This window comes from Balaenoptera acutorostrata, chromosome 3 (assembly GCF_949987535.1).
Source record: "Balaenoptera acutorostrata chromosome 3, mBalAcu1.1, whole genome shotgun sequence".
NCBI lineage: Eukaryota > Metazoa > Chordata > Mammalia > Artiodactyla > Balaenopteridae > Balaenoptera > Balaenoptera acutorostrata.
The window spans coordinates 4,661,783-4,684,170 of NC_080066.1; the positions used below are offsets into that span (position 1 = coordinate 4,661,783).

At 38.0% G+C, this 22,388-nt stretch overlaps 1 protein-coding gene across 1 annotated transcript in view; it reads right to left on the reverse strand.

The window, feature by feature from the left end:
- The window catches only part of SLC39A12 (solute carrier family 39 member 12), a 70,768-nt gene that overhangs the window by 23,187 nt on the left and 25,193 nt on the right, over positions 1 to 22,388 (reverse strand). Inside the window, exons 6-11 of the mRNA XM_007196405.2 lie at positions 21,545 to 21,716; positions 17,604 to 17,776; positions 14,762 to 14,914; positions 9,254 to 9,320; positions 4,357 to 4,515; positions 2,118 to 2,305 (exon numbers count right to left, since the gene is read on the reverse strand). Of these exons, the coding sequence (XP_007196467.2) occupies positions 2,118 to 2,305; positions 4,357 to 4,515; positions 9,254 to 9,320; positions 14,762 to 14,914; positions 17,604 to 17,776; positions 21,545 to 21,716 (912 nt within the window). The remainder of the gene's footprint in view (positions 1 to 2,117; positions 2,306 to 4,356; positions 4,516 to 9,253; positions 9,321 to 14,761; positions 14,915 to 17,603; positions 17,777 to 21,544; positions 21,717 to 22,388) is intronic.

A 22,388-nucleotide genomic window follows, 5' to 3' on the forward strand; every position in this document is an offset into this window, starting at 1 on the left:
GGGTGGGATAGGGAGGGTGGGAGGGAGGGAGACGCAAGAGAGAAGAGATATGGGGACATATGTATATGTATAACGGATTCACTTTGTTATAAAGCAGAAACTAACCCACCATTGTAAAGCAATTATACTCCAATAAAGATGTTTAAAAAAAAAAAAAAAGAAACGCAAAGCTGAAAATCAGGAGGCTCCAGAGTGAACTTAAGGACGGATCTACAGACATTTTAAATAAAAGGTAGCTCATGACATTCAGTGATGAGTGGCCGTGTGCTTTCTAAGTCACACAAGGCGAGAAATCCAGATTTCTCAAACTGGAAGGATGGTGGGGTTCTCTAACACTGATTGCGGGTTGGGGACCAGGGTTCAGAAAAGATGGGTAGAATCAGCTGCACCTTTGACTATATTCACTATCAAGATTAGGGAATTCCCCGAGTATCATAGACAATATGTAAGAACATTTCCAAATATGAAAGTACATTTTGGTGTTTACCTCATATACTTGAATCTCATGAGAATTAAGAAAGACCACCAAAAAGTCAGAAGCATTTACAGTGGGTTTTGTTTTTTTTTTTTTTTTTTGGCTGTGCCCTGACAGGCATGGGGGATCTTAGTTCCCTGACCAGGGATTGAACCCATGCCTCCCCACCCAAGCCCCAGCAGTAGAAGAGTGGAGTCCTCACCACTGGACCGCCAGGGAAGTCCCTACAGCTCAGTTTAAGATGGTGGTTTTACTTGAAGAGTCCCCTTCTTGAATTCTGCTTATAGAATGCACTGTTCTGGTTGTATAAGCCCAGGTTCCTGCCTTCCAGATTTTTTCCCTTATGAAACAGTCTCTTTACTTACTTCCAGGACAATCGCTGGTTTCTGCCGAATCACTAGTCAACCCCAATGGTCCTGTTCCACATATGACCTTCAAGATTGTTTATTTTATGTTTCTGCTCCAGGATGCATGTAATCACATGTTTTATTTCTGATCAGATTGGCTTTCTATTGATTTTAAGTCTTAAATATTTCTTTTGTTGGGACTTCCCTGGTGGTCCAGTGGTTAAGACTTTTCCTTCCAATGCAGGGGGCGCGGGTTCATTCCCTGGTTGGGGAGCTAAGATCCCACATGCCTCGTGGCCAAAAAACCAAACCATAAAACAGAAGCAATACTGTAACAAATTCAATACAGACTTCTTTAAAAAAATGGGTGATTTTAAAAATATATATTTCTTTTGTTAATTCATGCCATTTTAATTTGCCTTATTCCCTCCCATGAGACAGGAAAATCATTATGACTTTTATTTTAAGACATGTAAGTTGTAGGGGATTCCCTGGTGGTCCAGTGGTTAGGACTTGGCACTTTCACAGCCGGAGCCCAGGTTCAATCCCTGGTAGGGAACTAAAATCTCCAAGCCCCATGGCGCAGCCAAAAAAAAAAAAAAAGACATGTAAGTTGTAAACAATCTAATAGAAGGTGACCTTAAAAAACTGGTTTATCTTGCAAAGAACAGAACTTAAGAGGCAAAAAAAAAAGTGAAATTTCCCAGGTTCAATTCAGATTCTAGGGGATGAAACGTGATGATTGAATTAACCATTAATGTCAGCAAGGACCTCTTCAGGAAAAATATATTGCAATTTTAGAGACTCAATACTCTAATAATCTTTCTCATTTCACCAGCGTGATAGCGCTTTGGCAACTTAAAGATGGGTTGGTTCATTAAGCCAAAGAGCTCTTTAATTTAATGACAAATTCAGTTGAAATATTTTCTAACGTATAAACAAAACAACTGGCTGTTTAACAGAACTTTTCATTTTTCAGCTGGAAGTATAGGCATCTTTTATAGATGCAAAGCTGGAGCAGAATGAAATGACAATCACTTTTTGACAATTATAAAGGTTTCAATCATTCCACTTAACTTCAGTTAAAAGAATGTCAATATTCTCTGAATCTCAAATTACGTTTCTTCTGCCTACCGCTTACTTTCTTGGATTGCACAGAATACTTCCCTACTCTTTTATACTTTTGTCTATATTCTTCTTCTCTTCTCCTCATCGATCCTTCCGTTCTGCCGCTTTTTCTCTGTTTTGCATTTTTAGTGTTTGGAAAAACAAAATAGAAAAACCACAAAGCTTACCATTTCCACCAAGGACAAATATAAGAACATCCCAGCAGTAACTGTTAAGATCCAGTTCTGAATACATGGATCCGTGGATACCGAGAGACCAATATACAGTCCTATGAAGGCAGTTAAAGCACTTATAAAATTCATCAGGATGGCAATCTTAATAGGAAGTCCAGAGCTTAAGAGCACAGCAAAGTCTCCTGAAATTTAAGGGAAAAGAAAATAGAATTATCATTTAACTGATGATGGCTTTATTCAACTCGTGTGCTATTCGTTTGTTTCAAATTTCAGCAACTGGGGCCAATTTTATAAGTAAAATTGAATGATCAGTTAATAAAACACTTTCCTATATTTCTCTAGCATTTAGAGCCTAACTCATTATACTTTAGGAAGTTACATTTCAAGAGTTCTGTTCCTTTTACTGCTCTGGAAGATAGTATATACAGAGAGAACTGTGACATACTCTTTACTTCCTAATGTCCTGTGACATATTCAACTTAGACAAATGTAAAATAAAGTACTTGCTGCCCTGGGATTTCTAAAGCTTTTTACCTGGAAACTTGCCAGGCAAAATCCCAAGGTAGTAAACATTATATGGGCTTTTCTTTTTTTACTTAGGCAGGAACTGCTATGGAGAAAGAGAAAATGACTTAAGGAGATTTTTAAATCATGGCAAAAGTTGGTTAGGAAAACAGATTTTTCCTTTAGAAAATGTTTTACTACCTTAATGATTATAGAAAAATGACCTTATTCCCTCTACACTTTTCCTCCAAAAGAAGAATGATCTTGTAATCTGAGGGGCTCTATTTCTTAGTTTGGGGATTGAGAAGAGGCTGAAGTTCAATAAAGAGACATAATGGAAAAGAATATAAAAAAGAATGTCTATATGTGTATAACTGAGTCAGTTTGCTATGCAGCAGAAATTGACACAACATTGTAAATCAACTATACTTCAATAAAAAAATTTAAAAAAGAGACAGCCTGGGGACTCAGTTTCCTAGTTCTCTTGCGTAATTAATACTATGAACAGGTCTTCAGACATTTTTGCTGGCCTGTCGCAGACTGTCACCCACCTCTGTTGGGTTTTATTATAGTAGCTAAAATAGGACCATACAATATGGCCCCCAGACCAGGTATGTCTTAACGGATTCAGGAAGGACCTTGGATAAACTCCTCAGAGAGGAATGGGTCAGTGATGATGAGTGACAGGACTTTGGGCAATAGACACAGAACCCAAGAGGTCAGGGGTGGCCCAAGTGGGCAATGTAAATGTGAAAGTGAGATAAGAAAGAGTGACTGCCAAAAGCCCTCTTTCTAGGGCACGCGTGTGCCTGGGACCAGCCTCTCCTCTTTCTGGACCTGTTTCAGAAATGTCTATTCCGTCTCCTCTTCGTTCCTGGGAGGCAGGATTTGAATTACATGGGTGATTAAGATTATCCAGAAAAAGTGTCTTATATGAATCTGATACCATACGCCTGTCATTTCAATGTTACACTTGGCTTTAGACATTTTGTATAAATCAGGTTGATGAAACCATGGTTTGGCTTTAATTTAAATGTTAGTTTATCTCATTGGTCTGTTTGCTGACATAATGGATCAAAAGTTCTCCTATTAATGTTTTTCCCACATTTAATATGCAGATTTTGAAGTTTTTGCTGAAGTTCTTTTTTAAAAAATTTAAAGAATATTTTTATTATGCCAGTATTTTTATTTTTATTTATTTTTAAATTTAATTTTTATTTTGTATTGGGGTATAGTTGATTTACAATGCTGTGTTAGTCTCGGTTGTACAGCAAAGTGGTTCAGTTATACATATACATACATCCATTGTTTTTTAGATTCTTTTCCCATATAGGTTATTACAGAGTATTGAGCAGAGTTCCTGGTGCTATACAGTAGGTCCTTGTAGATTATCTATTTTATATATAGTAGTGTGTATATCTTAATCCCAACCTCCTAATTTATCCCTTCCCCCCACCTTTAATGACTGTCTCCCATATAGAATTCTCCAGAATCCAAATAGAGTCACTTCTGGATCCAGGAAATATCATAAAGGGGTCTAATTGAATTCTATCTTGAGGTACAGGAATTGTTTTTCCAGTTCTTTGCTTTTGATGGTTTAAATAAATTATGAACAGAAAGTATTCATCTTTCAATCATGTGTTGGAAAAAGAAGCCTAGTAAACCATGGCTAGAAATATATTATGATTTTCTCAGCAAGCAGGAAGAGTGATTCTACCGTCAGACTTACCCATTTCGTGGGGAATTTCATGACACAAGATAGCAATTGTTGTGGTCACTCCTGACTCGGATGAAGATGAGAAGGCCGCTCCTATGACTAGACCATCTGCAAAATTATGCAGGCTGTCCCCAACCAGGATCATTATTGCTAACAAGCTAATGGTTTTGCCTAAAGAACCAAAAAAAAGGTGTAAGAAGCATGAACAGAGCACTACATAGTTCATGGAATCCTTCAGTTACGACCAACTTTCCCCTCCAGCCTCGACATCCTTAAATTGCACCAGATTAAGTAACTCCACTTTGTCTCAGCTTTCAAAATAGGTCAGGACTGGAGATGCGAATACGGCAGCCGATAAGGGCACGCTTGGATTTATGGTCACCATTTTTCTAACGGGTCTAATTATGAGATAAGTTAGGGCATTCGCTCTTCTGTCCTCCTGTTCAGCTGTGCCAAAAGAAGATAAAAATAACACTGTTAATAACTTTCCAAAATACATTCGATGACCTTTCCACATAATGTCTTTTGTGAAGCATTTTTAAATAATTTAAGACCCTCGGGGCAGAATGTCATTAAAATGGAGTCTATTTTCTGAAACTGTCCCCTGAGTCAGAGTGCCCCTCGTGTCGGTCTCCTGGAGTCACCTGTCAAGCTCCTGCCACTTTGTGATCGTTCCACTTTCTGGTTGGTGCTAACCACCCTCCCGCACTGCCTCCTTCACTCCCCAAATGTGACCACGGCAGAACCGCTTCCATCCCTTCCGATCCCAAAGTTAGCTTTGGAACATTTACTGAATGTTCTGTCTTTCTGACTAGACCAACTAGATGTTGAATGAAATAAAGAGAAGCTGTCTTCATGCGATTCTATTACATTATATACATTACCTGATTAGTAGACAGCCAATTAAATAAACTGGACCATAATGGGTTTAATTAATGAAATAATTAGATCACAGTTGGGTTCAAGTTTTTGACGGACAGAATTTCTGTTTTCAAAAACCTAAAACTGTGTATTAGTATTATGGGTTGGAACCATTAACAAATACAAAAAGTATTCCAGGGATAACACATATTCTGACAGTGAACTACCTAGGTATACCATTTGATAAGAACAGCCATTAAAATCAATTGCTGTAGTCTAATTACTCAGTTGATGTATACTGTGTGACAGGTGTTAGGAGTTGCTATTGTTACTATTAGAACTGCCCACAATATTCTAATAACTGGACACTCAAAAATAGGAAGAGGTTACCTTCTGGCTTCTGTTACCTGGTCTAAGACTGTGGAGGGACTGTATTGTAATATGGTTTACTGGGGGGATATGATTTGACTTATTTCATAGCCCACACTGTGAAATAAGGAACTTCAGTAAACAGCAGATCTAGCCCAGACTATCAGCCAGGAGATAAATGTATTGCCTGTGTTGGAAAGACATCCCATGCGTTTTACTTCTCAAAATCATGCTTTATTTAGAACCACCACAGTGAGACTCAGTTCTATCGTTCTGGTGGTTTCCTAATTCATTTCATTCTTTAACAAAAATGAGAAGGTTTTAGGCAACAGTCATAAAAATACAGAATAAATATCAAAGTATTGAATTCAGAGAGTTCTTATTGGCATTGCCTGGAAGCTCTCTGAGCCTAAAAATGCAAACAGGTCACTCAGCTGTTCCTGCCGATTTTCAGAAGTAAAGCTCTTCTTTGTGGAAATAAAATCAAATAATTTAAAGTAATCCATGTGACAACATTGCAGCATACAAATAAACTGTGATTTCCAATCCATGCCTGTGTGTATGCATACGTACAGTTTTGATATTAACAGCATATATTTGGATGGAAAACATTTACCCAATTTATACTTTGCCAAGAAACACTGCAGCCTATTTTTGTTGCCTATTATTTTGTTATCTCTGATGATGGGTTTCTAAATGTCAGATCATGACCATGTAACAAGCCACAAGGCAAATATACATATTTGCGTATAAACAACAAGGAGCACATTGTGCATGTTGTTTAAGACAATTGAAACATTACTCAGTGGAAGATAAGACAAGCGTTCGCTGGCAAATCAATGTACTCATTACAGAACTATCAATAATATTTTATCTTTCCTTCGGTACATGGAAGTCATTCTGAGCTCCACATTTCTGACTTATCAGAGGTTTTCCATGGTAATACCCAGGCTGGATCTTGTATCATGTTGATTTTTGTTTATTTAAATCAGACTGTGGGGCTTCCCTGGTGGCGCAGTGGTTGAGAATCTGCCTGCCAATGCAGGGCACACGGGTTCAAGCCCTGGTCTGGGAAGATCCCACACGCTGCGGAGCAGCTCGGCCCGTGAGCCACAACTACTGAGCCTGCGCGTCTGGAGCCTGTGCTCCGCAACAAGAGAGGTCACGACAGTGAGAGGCCCACGCACCGCGATGAAGAGTGGCCCCCGCTTGCCGCAACTAGAGAAAGCCCTCGCACAGAAACGAAGACCCAACATAGCAATCAATCAATCAATAAATAAATCTTTAAAAAAAAAAAATCAGACTGTGGATAGGACTTTCACATCCTGAGTTCCACCAATGAGGTAATATGAAACAAGTAATCAAATATTTGAAGCTAATTCAATATGTCCCTGGTAAAAAGGGCAGTTGCATAATCGAATTTGGATTTGTTCACTAATCATTCTGTATGCCAAGATTGATATCTGAAGTAGAAAGATATGAGGTCTACAAAATATTTGAATAAGACCATCATTATTACTTCCACTTCCATTATTACAACCACTCTCTGCTCCTAATTTGACTAGGTATAGACTTCTTTCCACTTCCTTTCTTCTAAAAACAAATACAAAGAAATGTCTCTGATATACCTTCTAGGTGCCAGGCATTCTAAAATTTCTCCTGGAACTAAAGATTTAGAAGGAAAAATATCAGTACCAATGTCCTGAAAAAAGAATTGGACAGACTACGTAATTACATATTTTGAATCATATAAATAAATTACAGGCGTGAAAACATCAAACACATTCAGAACAGTGATTGCTACTACCTTGTTTGTTCTTATTAGCATTTATATCCTCAACCACATTGCAAACTAGGGATAAAGAACATTCTTAATTTTATTCCCCAGTGCAAATCACAGCGCCTAAAACATGCTCAAACATTTTTTTTAATTCATTTATTTTATTTATTTATTATTTTTGGCTGTGTTGGGTCTTCATGGCTATGTGTGGGCTTTCTCTAGTTGCGGCAAGCGGGCTACTCTTTGTTGCGGTGCACGGGCTTCTCATTGCGGTGGCTTCTCTTGTTGCAGAGCACCGGCTCTAGGTGCGTGGGCTTCAGTAGTTGTGGCTCGCGGGCTCTAGAGCGCAGGCTCAGTAGTTGCGGCGCATGGGCCTAGTTGCTCCGTGGCATGTGGGATCTTCCTGGACCAGGGCTCGAACCCGTGTCCCCTGCATTGGCAGGCGGGTTCTTAACCACTGCACCACCCAAGAAGCCCAAACATTTCTTGAATGAATGAAAGAATGTGAAAAAATACAGGGATGCATGCCTGAATGAATGATCACAAGGAAATTGTTGCTGCGTTAGCATTTCTTAGTTCCTCAATGCTAGAGTTTAGTAGCTATGTAGTCCTGGGCAGTGACTTACCCTCTCTAATGACTGGTCTCTTCATTTGTGTAATTTGGATATTAATTATTCTTACTTCAGTAAAGTGTAAGAGGATTAAATGAGATAATCCATGTCATGTGTTTAGCATTGTGCCTGGCATATAATAAGTGTTCAATAAATACCTCTTTTTCTCCTCAGGTAACTAACTTATTCTGATAGAATGGGCATAACTAATCATGACTGCTTAACATTAAACTATTGAGAAGTGTGTTTACAAAAGAGTAATACCAGTGAGAAAAATGGGGCAAGGATTCAGGAGCAACTGATGAAAACCAACACAGGCCTTTAAAAAAAAAAAGTTCTAAGAACTATTCAGAAGCATGAGCAAAAGGGAATAAAGTCCTAACCAAAATTGGTTAATCAAATTCAGAAATAGGGGGGCTTCCCTGGTGGCGCAGTGGTTGAGAGTCTGCCTGCCAATGCAGGGGACACGGGTTCGAGCCCTGGTCTGGGAAGATCCCACATGCTGCGGAGCGACTAGGCCCGTGAGCCACAATTACTGAGCCTGCGCGTCTGGAGCCTGTGCTCCGCAACAAGAGAGGCCGTGACAGTGAGAGACCCGCGCACCGCGATGGAGAGTGGCCCCCGCTCGCCACAACTAGAGAAAGCCCTTGCACAGAAACGAAGACCCAACACAGCCAAAAATAAAAATAAATAAATAAATTAATTAATTAATTTAAAAAAATCACACACAAAAAAAAATTCAGAAATAGGGAAAATCATAGAAAGAAGAAGACTGGGTGCAAATTATACAAACAAATGAGTTATAGCATAAGATGTGAATAATGAGATAGCACTGATTTGAACTCCACCATGTTAACGACAATATCATAAAGGAGATAGACATTTGTGATGAATTATCAGTAGACTGTGATAGAAGACAAAAAAACAGTACTGTCTCCAGACTTCATGGGAAGTAAAAGGCTCAAATCATCATGTAAGCAGGATTTTAAACGAGCCTTGATAACCACGTAAGTATTTACACTAATCGAAGTTTCCAGAGGATCAGTTTTAAGCCATTGGGGAAAACATTTTTAAACAATGAAGTAACACTGATATTAATGTGTAGTAGGTTTCAAAGACTGATAGGAATGAGCTCTTATTAAAAATTTCATTGCAAAAGTTTTAATAATGAAATACATACCCAATATGAAATTTACATGGTTTTCACATATTTATTTCAAAACAGATATAACCTCTTTCTATGACACTTTCTATATTTAATGTTTGGATTTTTAAAATTGGTACTCACATTTTCTGTTGGGGGTGTTCAGACTGCCTATAGGAATTTCAACTGCCTGTGCATCTTCTGGGCCTTTCTATTTTAAATTAAAAAATAAAATATGAATGATAAGCAATAGTCATCATTTTATCGAAAAATGAAACATGAAGAGTTATGTTGATTATCAAAAGACATTTTGATCCTCCGGAGTATATTAGAACTTTTCAATTTCATAGACAAACACAGAAGGTAGAGCCAAGAGTCTGCAAGCATGTTTTTCCCACTATCTACATGTAGGTGAAAATAGCAGTCTTACGTAGCTCAGAGTCTTCCATAGAGAGCTAGAGGCTACTTAGATAGTCTGTAATTCATTATTAAATTATGGAAGCCTTTATGAAACCCAAAAGCCGTAGGAAAAAAAAATGATTCTTGATTCTTGACCTCAGTTGGCCCTGCTCCTGTACAGTAGACTGTGGATCTAGAATTCTCTTCTGATCTTTAAGTAGATTGTGGAGAAGAAACCATTGCAAACCCAACACTTCATTTCATTCATCGTAGCATAAGATGCTGTTTCTGTTGCGTTTCCAGTCAGGAAAAAAACAAAAACAAAAAAAACCTTGCTGACTAAGAAAGGAGATCAACAAACTTACAAAAGAATACAATTTTAAAAGATTTTTCATCCTTTCACATGACAGGAAGGTGAGATTTTGGAACTGACCTCTACAAGTTGAGATGATATGATTTTATTTCAGAGACTGACTCATGGTTCAATTTCAGGAAAGACACTTTCCCTCCCTAGGCCTAAGATTCTTGTTCTATTGTGTGAAAAGAATACTTCTTATCTGTCTATGGAACATGTCATTTTAGAAGCATATTCCTATCACCCAAAATTGTGGAAACTTTGAGACAAATTTAATGTGAGACATAAGCATCTTTTTTTAAATGTAAACAGAGAAAGTAAACTTAACATTCACATGTTAGAATAACAGCAGTTATTCAAAAGATGTAATGATAGGCTATTTTTGGAGAAGGATGGCTGAGAAGGTAGGATCTGAAGGATACAGGATTAGAAGAGGTAGACAGGCCTCTTGCCTGAAATTGGTGGATCTAGAAACAAAAGAAAAATGTGGGTTTTTTTAAAATTACATTATATCAAAAGCCTGATTAAGATCAAAAGACTATTAAAAGACAGGCGTTCAGATATTTATTGCAGGATTTTTTTTTCCCAAAAAGCTATATATTGTCACAGTATGTAAAGGAATTTAGAGGCAAATATCTAAAACTCCTTTGAAGACTGGAAAGATTTGTGAGTTCCTCTTCCTTAAAAAAATTTCCTTAAAAAACAGGAAATTCAAAATGTATATCTCAGAAATAACTAAAAACAAAAACAAAAACAAAAACAAAACAGGAAATTGGACCCATCAAACAATCCTAAAAGTTCATATTATTTCTATTTCTCTTTAGGTTGATCTTGCAGCTTAAATAATAAAAGAAATGGTGAGTATATTATTAGTGAGCTAGAGTAGTCAAATCGTTCTAAACTCATTGAATTAGCATCCGAGATGTGTTTACATCTTGGGGCTCTGGACCCTTCATTCACACAGAAGAAATGAGGTCAGCATTAAAGTGATTTAAAAACTAATCTCAGCCTGGAGTTATCTTCTTTCAAACCACATGTGACGTATCTAAACAATAAACACAATAAGGTTTTTGTAAAGAAATATTTTTTGTTCACATCCCTGAGTTAGCTCTAGCTCTGCAATCTACTGCCAGACTTGTATTTTGCCAGGTTAATGTGTCAGGAATAGCTTACTTCTCTCTAGTCAGGAATCTACTCTTGAACTGTAACCCCCTCCCCCAAGGCCATGGTTATAGGAGGCACGTTTTCTAACTATGTTATATATTTTCATATTTTTCCGGTCCCTTTATTTATGACTTTAAGAATTAAAATGGGACTATTGTTTTGAACCTGATGGAGGTTATGTTTTGAGAATTCACACAGAAGATTTTTGTTATGGAAAACTCAGTGTAACAGAAGGCACTTACTATGAGACATCTCCTTGGACAGAATCACTTCTCTCCTGCGTTACGAAATGAACCCTCCACTCTTAGGTCCTCTAACTAATTCCTTGCTCAACATTTATTTGGCCTCACCTAGTCATGACTAAGGATTTCTCAGACTGGAGAAACCTCAAGGTTGGCTGGTTTATGAAAACTTGTAAACAGAGTGATTAAGGATATGTTTATTATGTCAATCTGATCCACATGTGTTTCAAAGAGGTGCAGAGAGCAGTGACTTGAATCTATGGAAAATGCATTTTACCCTTGAAAACAGCCTTCAGGTGTTTGGCAAAGTTTTCCAAATAGGATTTATCATGATTAAGAACAGGCAAATCAGGAGTGGATTCAATTAATACTTATCTAGCCTACTGATTCTCATCTATTTATCAAGGAATAAAGGAAAGAAGGTAATCAAATCAGTAGAATACTTCAGGTCAGTAACCTACCAACTGGATAGTTGAAGCAGATTTGCCTCTGCCTGACTGGTCACTTGATTCAGTGTTGAATGCAAGATGGTGGGAATGTCCCATATGCCCATTAACCAGTGACATGCCCTGCTGGATGAGGATGGTTTAAAATTAGTGCTGAAGCCAGAAGAACACAGGTGTAGCCTTTGTCAGTACCACAGTTCTATTTAACATTTTGCTTATTGGCCAAAGGGGTGGATGAGGGTACTGGGAGAATTTCATCAGGATAAATACTTGCTAAAATGAATGTTTTAGGGCATAGGACTGCCCTAAAACATCATGCATAGTCTAAATGCTTTAAGAATGCAACCTCAAATTTGGGGTTAGCAGATGCAAACTAATGTATATAGTATGGATAAACGACAAGGTCCTACTGTATAGCACAGGGAACTATATTCAATATCCTGTGATAAACCATAACAGGAAAGAATATGAAAAAGCATATATGTATGTATAACTGAGTCACTTTGCTGTACAGCAGAAATTAATACAACATTGTAAATCAATTATTCTTCAATAAAAAAAAAAGAATGCAACCTCAAAAATTCTAGTCATGATTTACAAAGGCATGAACGGTGGTAATTTTATATTGTCTATTAAATTGTGAGTTCTTTCTGATGGAGATACCAAAAGGATGATCATCAAAACTGTATTGTACCCTATAACTACTAAATGAATATCTCCAGAAAGATATTCACCAATTAAAGTACTTGTAGCTTCTAAAATATTCACATTCCTTTTCTTTTACACAATATCATGAATCTTAAAATTATGTTCTTAAAACTCATTTTAAGTTCCCTGACAAGTCCAAGGACCATCTGAAAAAAATATAATTTTTGAATGTTCAGAATTTATTTCACTCATTTCCATCTGGTTACATTTCTAATTATTATGCATAAGTTGATATGTTGGCTTTCTGAATTAGTTTTTCCAGTCCATGAATGCTAGTCTATTGTGTATAAATGGGGATCTTATTATTGTCTTTAATGCTTAGTTAGATTAGAACTCCTTTTGTGGAGGTTAAGTTCCTAAATTTTTAGAGAAAGTGGGATTCCTAAGTTTTTAAGAAAGCGTTGGGATTGAAACTGGCATTCCTAATTCCTGAATTACTATAGTACCCTAGCTTGGGCCCCAGGCCAAAGGACAACCCTCATTCATTAAAACAGAAAAACTTTCTACAGAATTTTGTTTAAAATCTACCTATTGTGAAAAGTTTCAAATATACAGAAAAGCTAAACGCACTGTGATGTCAACACTCAGATATTCACTCCCTAGATCCTACCATTGACATTTTATTCCACCTAGTTTATCACCCATCTATCTACCATCCTTCTATCCATCCATAAACCACCTTATTTTTGATGCATGAAATAGAATTTTTGAATAAATTTAGGGAGGATAATAAACAAGTGTTGATATTTTAAAAGATAGTAGTCTTTTAAAAGATAGTATACCAAAATGTTCATTGCAGCTCTATTTACAATAGCCAGGACATGGAAGCAACCTAAGTGTCCATCAACAGATGAATGGATAAAGAAGATGTGGTACATATATACAATGGAATATTACTCAGCCATAAAAAGAAACGAAATTGAGTTATTTGTAGTGAGGTGGATGGACCTAGAGTCTGTCATACAGAGTGAAGTAAGTCAGAAAGAGAAAAACAAATACCGTATGCTAACACATATAAATGGAATCTAAAAAAAAAAAAAAAAGGCCATGAAGAACCTAGGGGCAAGACGGGAATAAAGACACAGACCTACTAGAGAATGGACTTGAGGATATGGGGAGGGGGAGGGGTGAGATGTGACAGGGTGAGAGAGTGGCATGGACATATATACACTACCAAATGTAAAATAGATAGCTAGTGGGAAGCAGCCGCATAGCACAGGGAGATCAGCTCGGTGCTTTGTGACCACCTAGAGGGGTGGGATAGGGAGGGTGGGAGGGAGGGAGACGCAAGAGGGAGGGAATATGGGGATATAGGTATATGTATAGCTGATTCACTTTGTTATAAAGCAGAAACTAACACACCATTGTAAAGCAATTATACTCCAATAAAGATGTTTAAAAAAATATATCAATAGCATCAGTTACTCAAGGAAAATGACTATAACATATACTGCTTCTGCTTATACCTACAATACCTAATTAATAGAAATTAATAAAGACTTGTTTTCTGACTAAAAAAAAAAAAAAAACAGATAGTAGTGTTTGCCCTGAGTACAAGCATTTTATAGTATGTGAATGGGAAGAAAGTCAGGGAATAAGTAGAAAACCATGAAGACTGCAGAATCCCAGGACTTTGTAGGGAAAGTTTACTTTAGTCTCCTGGAGTTTTTTTTTTGTTTGTTTTTTTGTTTTACAAGCATTTATGTTTTGAACTATCCCACAAAACTGTTCATCTATTTTCTTATAGGGTAATATATAAGAGCAAAGAAGAAACAAAATCTAAAAATAAGCCACACTGCATTTTACATTTCATCATATATGTAGAAATTGATCAAATGCAGGCACAATGAAAGCAATTATTCAAGCTGAAAAAAAGATTTGCTGGAATTCCCACTCCTGAGCTTCTTGTTTGTATAATTTTAAATGTCCTTAAGATAGAAAACGATGCATAATTTTTGGAATTTTCAAAGTTTTTGTTTGCTTGTTAATTTGTTTTGGGTTAAGAAAGATACTCAAAACACAGATTGGTAGCTAGGCCTTTAAATCCCTTCATTCTCAGACATGAAATATTCTCCTGTTTCTAAACTAGCCAGGGAGGTCAAATAGGAGGTTGTAATAAGTATGGTAATGGGCCAGCAACAGATGTTCGAAAAATTAATAATCATGCTTATAGGGAAGCTCTCAGTCAGAATGATCTGTGTGTCCTAGAAATCAGAGTCCCATCCCTTAAATAGACAACCTCATGAAGATGTTAATTACTTTTGAACAAGTATTTCTGAAATAAAAGAAGAATATCATGAAGCCCTAACATAAAAGATAAACAAAATTTAAAATATACCTCGGCACTTGGTGATACAAGAAGAATAAAACATTTTTCTATTAAGAAGAATCCATGGATGCCTCCAATTAATCCCAACAGTTTCCAAATATGGCCGTTGTTTTCATGGAAATGTCCAAACTCTGAGGCTTCCTGCTTATGTAAACCAAGAACCTAAAAAGAAAAGAGATGGAAAGAAATAACTTTTGATGACTTAAATATTATTTAGTAGGTGCACTGTTGAAAATATATTCAATTTCCATTCTGGGGAACCCCATGACAACACCTGAATTCATTCAAAGCCCAGCTTGCTTTTAGATGTATGAATACTTCCACTATATGATTTAATCAGGGCCAAATAAGATGTGAAAAAAGAAAGGACAACTTTGAAAAGCTTCTGCTAATGAGAAGACTAAAGCCTAAGCTTATTTCAGCAAGTGGCCTAAATTTTCATACATCTCAGTCCTTTAGCTGAATTTTTTTCCAGTTCAATCCATCCCAATTTGCACAGCAATGCTTTATAACAAATCAATGTTTTTTATATCCAGAACAAATATAAAGATACATTTCATCCAGGGTTTATTCTCCCCATGCCCCATAGCAATTAAAGAAAACTTTTAATAAATGTTCAAATAAGTAAGAAATCCACCTGAAGGACTTTTTCCATCGAGTGCATCCTGTATGCCCAGCAATACTGTCAGCTCTCTGGGACAGAAAAGGATACTAGAAAAGCATTAGGAATTTTCCTCTAGTTGACTCATCCCACTGGTTGTCTCATCCATTTGTTGACCTCATGATTCCTTGTGAGCTAGTAAATCATAATGTATCATATTCCCTCCCCAGGAGAAGACAGTTTGAGAAATAGCTCAGTGGTTTCCATATTTAGGATATTACTAACCATTACATTTAGAAAAGAAAAAAATTATATGTGTATATGTTCATATAAACAGCGTATAGATATTTATGTACGTATGCGTATACATATTGATACATATGTATACATGTGTGAGTATATGTATGGATCTCCATATACACATTGAGTGTATGGACATAACTAAAGACATATACACATTAGTCCACTCTTTCTTTCGGTAAAGACTTAAAAGGACAGCCACCTAATATTTGGAATTACCATTATGTCACAAAACAGAGGATGTTGTCGTGTCAGAAAGGAAAACAGAGGAAAACCTCACAATTTCAGAATAAAATGTAGATCTTCAAGTTGAATCAATGTAGCTAGTTAAAAGAGGAAATCGTGACAGTGGGATTTTTCTCATTTCCATGCAGACCTTTAAACACTTGCCTTGGATCACGTTCAGAAACCACTGATTTTTCTAGCATTCCACCCCACCTGTACGGCATCTATCTTCCTCTTCCCATAACTTATGTCCTCCTCTCTTTCCTCAAGTAAAGCGACTGCCTTCTAAGTGAAACCCAGCTAAGTTCCCCTCTGTAATATGTCTCTGTAGGGCCGGTGGAGAGTCCCACTCCCCCCAACGTCCACCCCTGCTGCCTTGGGCTGTGTACTCTCCCACTCGGGGAGACCCAGGCAGCCTGAAGATCCTGTTGCTATTTCCCAGGATCCTGGGCAATGAACAGCTCTGCAGCCACTGCGATGACCTAGAAACAGGTTTCGGCCACCGCCTCAAGCCAGTAAGCCCTGAAATATTTCCAGAAAATTAGATTATAAGGGAAATTAAAACTAATAATGGTTTGTTTCATTTCTCCAAAGCTCACTTTGCAATTTTCAGAACATGTAATAACTTTTGAGCCTCTAAGCAACAAGAGGGACCCTGCAGGAAATTGCCAGAGGCTTGTGGAAAATTTTAACATCTCAGACTTTGTGAGAGGTGGGGGAAATCATTTGCTCATCATTATCTACCATAAGAGATTTCAGAAGGGATACATAACCTCATCTGAAGACCCGCCTCCCTGAACTCTTTTGCATCTCTGGTCCTAATCCTTTCATCTCTGACAAACAAAGAGCCTCCGAAGACTTCAGCAAAGAGCCAGCTTCCTGGAGATTGCATGTTTCTTAAAGGAAATCTAGATGCTAATAGTTGGGCAAGAAAGAGAAATTCATTTTGATGGTTCAAACGAAGAGAGGTTAATGGTGGTGCTATGACAGAGGTGTGGGCAAGTGTCAAGGGTATGAACGAGGGATAATGAGACACCCGGAAACTGGCAACCCCAGGGAACCATTATCACTCTTAGGGCTGAAAGGGCAAAGGGCAAAGGTTGGAAATAACTGAAGCTCAATTACTGAAGCTCAGTGGGAGATGAAGTTAGGGAGGAGGTCTCCTGCAGGAGGTGTATTACTGTGGGTAATCAGCTGCTTCTAGAACCAGTGCTGGAGGGAGGGAGTGGGGAAGAGATACCCCTGCCACTCTCTCCTCCTGCCCTGGCTTTTCTGTCGTGCACCCACTGGGGGAACTCAAACAACAGTCCAGCCTGCAAGGGAGCTGAGGAGGTGCCACCTTCAGGGGCAGAAAAGACAGCAGAGAAGAGCGGAGCATGGATCTGATGAGGGCCGGGGGCCACCAGAGAAAAACCAGTACATCTTATAGCCCATTCGTTTTTATTTATAGATACGTACACTTCCTGAACTTTTGTTCATAGGAATCCATATCTGATCACATAGTTTTAAATTTTAAAAATATAAGAATAACCTGGTGGATCTAATGATTAATCATCTCTTTACTCCTACCAGGGCTTTGGGGAAATAATACTGATTATCAAGGAAAACACTGGCCACTGTATCTATGCACCCACGCCACTGTGAAATTCTGCATAAACACCTCCAGTGGCGCAGAGTAAAGAGAAATTAGCAACACTCCATCTGAAACGGAAAACAGCCGCTTACCTGAGGGATCAAATGCAGAAGAGCATCCCCAGAAAGTGTCCCAACAGCCAGACCCACAAACAGCTGTAAAATGAGCCTGTAGTTCTCCTCGCAGCAGTGGAAAAGGATCAGGGTCGTCCCGAGCATGGAGCCCAGCGTGAGCAGCGTTACTGCCATGGTGCTGTAGCCGTATTCTGAGCCCAAAAGGAGATTGCAAAAGAGTCAGAGCCCCTGTGAGGGCCTCTGCCAGCGAACATGCTAGAAGAACCCAGCCTATACTATAACCGATAGGGATACAAAATCGTTTTGTGAGTGCTATATTGGGTAAAAGGTTTCAAGGCTTTAATTTGCAAGGAAAAGAAAGAAAAGACTTTCTCCAAATTACTCCGTTGCTTTGAAGTTATCCTGACTACCCCTTATGAAAAAAATCACCATAGCAAGCAAGGAGCTAGCTTACCTCCTACCCCCAAAGAAAATAATTTCTCTCACTTTAAACTATAACCTCTATTGACAGACACTGGTAATATTTGTCATTTCGTTTCACTGAAACATTTTGAAGGCAAGGAAGCAATGTCACAGAAGGAGCATATACTTTGGGCCATTGTAGATCAATATTTGTGGACAAAATGAGTACTTTCTTACAAAAATTCTCAAAATTATTTGTAATGTCAGAAGTGTTTATTATTCTCAGTGACTAAAACGAGCGATTGTGCTGGTAAAAACTGATCAGTCAATGTGTAATGGATGATAATATAAATTTGGACAGCCTACCTTTTGGATTATTGCAGTAAGTTTTTATAACCCCTAAAATTTATTCTGTATTTCTAAGCTTCTAGATTTTTTAAATGTTCAGAAAGTGCAATTTTTTACAATTATTCAAACAGAAACAAATATGTAGGAGGGGAGAAGAAATAAAAGGGTAAAGGAAGAAAGGAAAGAGAAAGATTAAGAGGAAGAAATGGCTTTCAGAGTCAAGTATATATGATTTGGGGATAAACAATATTCACACACCATTTTCCTTTGGTTGCAGATATTCAGAGAGAATACTCTGTTTCAACTTAGAAGTTACTAATGTCAGGCCAAATGGTTTGTAAACAATGAAGGTAGGTAATTACAAAATTAAACTATCATTTCCTTTCATGACCACAGATGGATAAAAAATCAAACAATTTCAGCTATCATACTATTGCACTTAAAGCCCATTGTGGATTTTAAGAAATTACCATCTTAAAATGTGTTATAATTGAAGATGTTGCATTCTCATCATTCTTATGCTTTTCTGGGACATTCGTTCTCCACAGTAGGTCATGTGAATGACACTAGCTGGTAAGATGACAATAGGCTTGTGATGTGAAGAGGACCCTTATCGAATTATAAGCTCTAAATTATACAGAGATCGAACATTAAAATAAAGTTGGTAGTGTACTCAGAGGAGGCAAAAAACTTTCACACCTTGATTTTTCCCACTCTCACCGCTACTCCTTTGCTGCTAGGGAAATCTATAAAACGGCTGTTGTTCAACAGATACAGAGTTTCAGTTTTGCAAGATGAGACATTTCTAGAGATCTGTTGCAGAGCAATGTGAAAATATTCAATACTACCGAACCCTACACTTAAAAGGGTTGAGATGGTAAATTGCATGTATTTTTTACGACATGAAAAAAAAATAACAGAAATAGTCTGGAATGATCATACACCTGCCTAGAGGTTTTATTTTGCTCTAATTTAATACCTATGTTGTTAAAAAAAATCCCTAGAGATATTTAACCAAGTTTCACATCCCATTCTTCCACAAATAGACTCTCAGTGGGAAAGTGATTCTTCTTGACTAACAGATAAATTAAAGACATTTGAAGTTTAACATGAGCACCTGGGTGCCTAATAAAGTTCAAAGTTGCCACATTTTTATGTTGGCTACAAAAGATCAGGAAATGTCAGGAACTCAACAAGGACAAATTAGGGGCTGACATTTCCCAGGCAAAAGGCAAAGTTTCAAGTTCTTCAATTCTTCTACTTTCTCCATTGTCCTGAGGACAGCTACAGTGTGGTTTTGGAAGAGAAAGGATGTTTCATTCCTTGGGAGCTTGTAAATCTTCCTAGGTCTCCTGTGAGTCAGTTTTACCCGCTCTTGTGTGGCAAGAACAGTCTGAAAACCACAAAATCTCTGACTTTCGTGGTCACCAAACTCGGCTGACTTACTCTAGTCCCCTACATAGTGTCATGGCATCTTGATTGGAGTCAGATTTGATATAAATCTTTCCCATCCTTACAACAGAACTGGACCTACCAACTAAATTCTTAACCAATCCTGAGCAGCTCCTTTGAACAGGTCTGAAACGATTTCTACACGGCCATGGCATTCTTTCCTGGAAATTCAGTTGAAGGTGGTGCTTAGGGGTTGAGTTTCAGCGTACTGAACACTGTGTTCTTAATAATGTCTCCCTGTGTCTTCCCCTCTTTAACATCTTACATTCCTTTAATTTCAAAAGGCCAACAACACAAACCTTTCTCTTTAGTTATATGAAGCAACATTTTAAATTGAGGGTGGTGGTGTTTTTCTAGGTTCTTTAGTGAGTATGACTTGTTTGGATTTTTCTCAGGAAGACTATTTCCTAGAAGGGTCTAGAAGTTCATTAAAAAGGGAATTAAGCTTTTTTCATGCTCTTCAGTCCAAAACCCTGTTCCCAATTGGCCTGTATAACCAGACCCCGTGCCAGGGAGGTATCTGGTTATACAGATCCATTTTTGAGCCATCTCTGACCACAAGGTATTGAATTATTTAGCTGCTCACTTTGAATGAAGCTTTTTTTCCTCTCAGAAAAGTGGAGTCTTAGATATATAGACCTGGCATGTTTTTGTTCACAATCTTCAAATGAATCACTCGATGTAGAATCCATTATGAGTTAGAAATAAGTAACTGAACAATTCTGCTATGATGGGCATTGCAGACTACCTCAAAGAGAAAGAAAAGCAGTTCTGAAAACTATGGAAGGCCCTCAGATCAATGGTAATATTTTAAATATAGTTAAATGTCATATTTTTACTATCCATCATAGATGTTCTTAGGCCACCACTTTTTTTTCTGTTTTTCTTTTTGCCTTTTAAATGTCAGGTGCTTTGAATTTACAGAATGCACTTTTGTACGCATTAGCCCGTTGGAACTTCACTGGTATACTGTGAAGTCTTAACAGCAGTGCTCACCTACTGCAGTGATGTTATGGGTCACAGGTGAGTGCGAATATTGATCCTTTCACTTCCTGACACTGCCAACCACAACCCAGAGGCTGGTACCTCCTTGCACTGGTCACCTCCATCCCAGAACAGACTCTCTGGTTTACCCCAATGTGCCTTCATTTTTACTGTGAGCTGTAATGTGGAAATGGATAGGAAGCCCTGTAATATCACTGCTTCCCACTGTGCAGAGAGAGAGACGGGCTTGGGATATAAAGAGATTGCTGAAGATATATGATATATGCCAACAGAGTTGGCTGGGGAAAGAAGGCATGACTCAGCTCTGCCTTTCTGACCCCAACACTGACGTTCTTTCTCATATAACGTGCCACATCTCAACTATGGACTTCGAAGCTGGTCCGTGCTTGAGTCAAATACAGGGGACAAACTTGATTTATATAAGTTATACACAAAATATAAAATATTCGTTGAAAGGCAGTATAGCATAGGTGGTTAAAAACAGCCTGTCTGGGTTTGAATCCCAGCTCTATCACTTACCAGCTGTGTGTCCGCGGGCAAGTCACTTAACTTCTATGTGCTTCAGTTTCCTCATCTCTAAAGTGAGGATAATAATAATAATTTCTAGCTGGTAGCACCGTGTAAGGACTCAGTGAGCTGATCAATGTAAAATGCTTAGAGCAGTGCCCGGTATATGGTACGTATCCTTCACTCACCATCATTATTGCATACACTGTGTGCATTAGCTCTCCGAGTGAAGAACCAGAACTTACTCTCCGGAGTGGGGGGTGGCAGCTTTGCTTGTTGGTCCTGGGGCAGATGGCAAGAACAGCTCAGTAATTGCTGGATGATTCCTGGACTCATTTGCTTAAAGTCCTCCTTAGAAATGGCTGGAAGCTTGTTCTGTAGAAATATCTCCACCAATTGTCCAGCAGAGAAGCAAGTCTGTAGGAGGAAGAACATACACTGCTACCATCCTCAGCACTGAACCAAATTCCCCATCGACTACCATTCTTGAGGAGTCAGAACGAAGTGGAAGGGTTCAAGTCAACCCTTCCACACGAAGCCATTACTATGTGTGTCTCCCTGAAGCCTTTTGTCCATAAATAATTCCCCAGGATTATCTTTCACCTCTGATTAAAGCAGCTGTATCTCACTTTCATTCTGAGTATTATATAGTAGGAGTTTTGCACACTTTTTTCTTTCTTGAAGAGATGCACCGTGTTTTACAATGTGTTGGATAGTGTTCTAACCAGCAGCCTGAGGAAACCTGGAGGGCAGATGGCTTTGTATTAGTAACAAAGCTAAAACTTCACAGGATAAACAGGAGCTCTGAGGTATGAGGTCATCGTCTTTAATATTCTCTGATTTAGTAAGCCTTTGTAGACAACATGCATTTTCAAAAGCAATAAAAGTAAAGGTAATATTTTAAAAAGTGAATGCCGTATCAACTCGCTGGTGTGTAAACACTGAACGATATGGTTACCTCTGTCCCTTGACAGCCTTCCACCACAAAAACAATTGAAATCACTGTTATTGCCTACTGATTTCACTAATTTTTATCTAGATCTTTGTGATTTTTTTCATATTGTGTAGGGATATTTATGAGATAAGAAG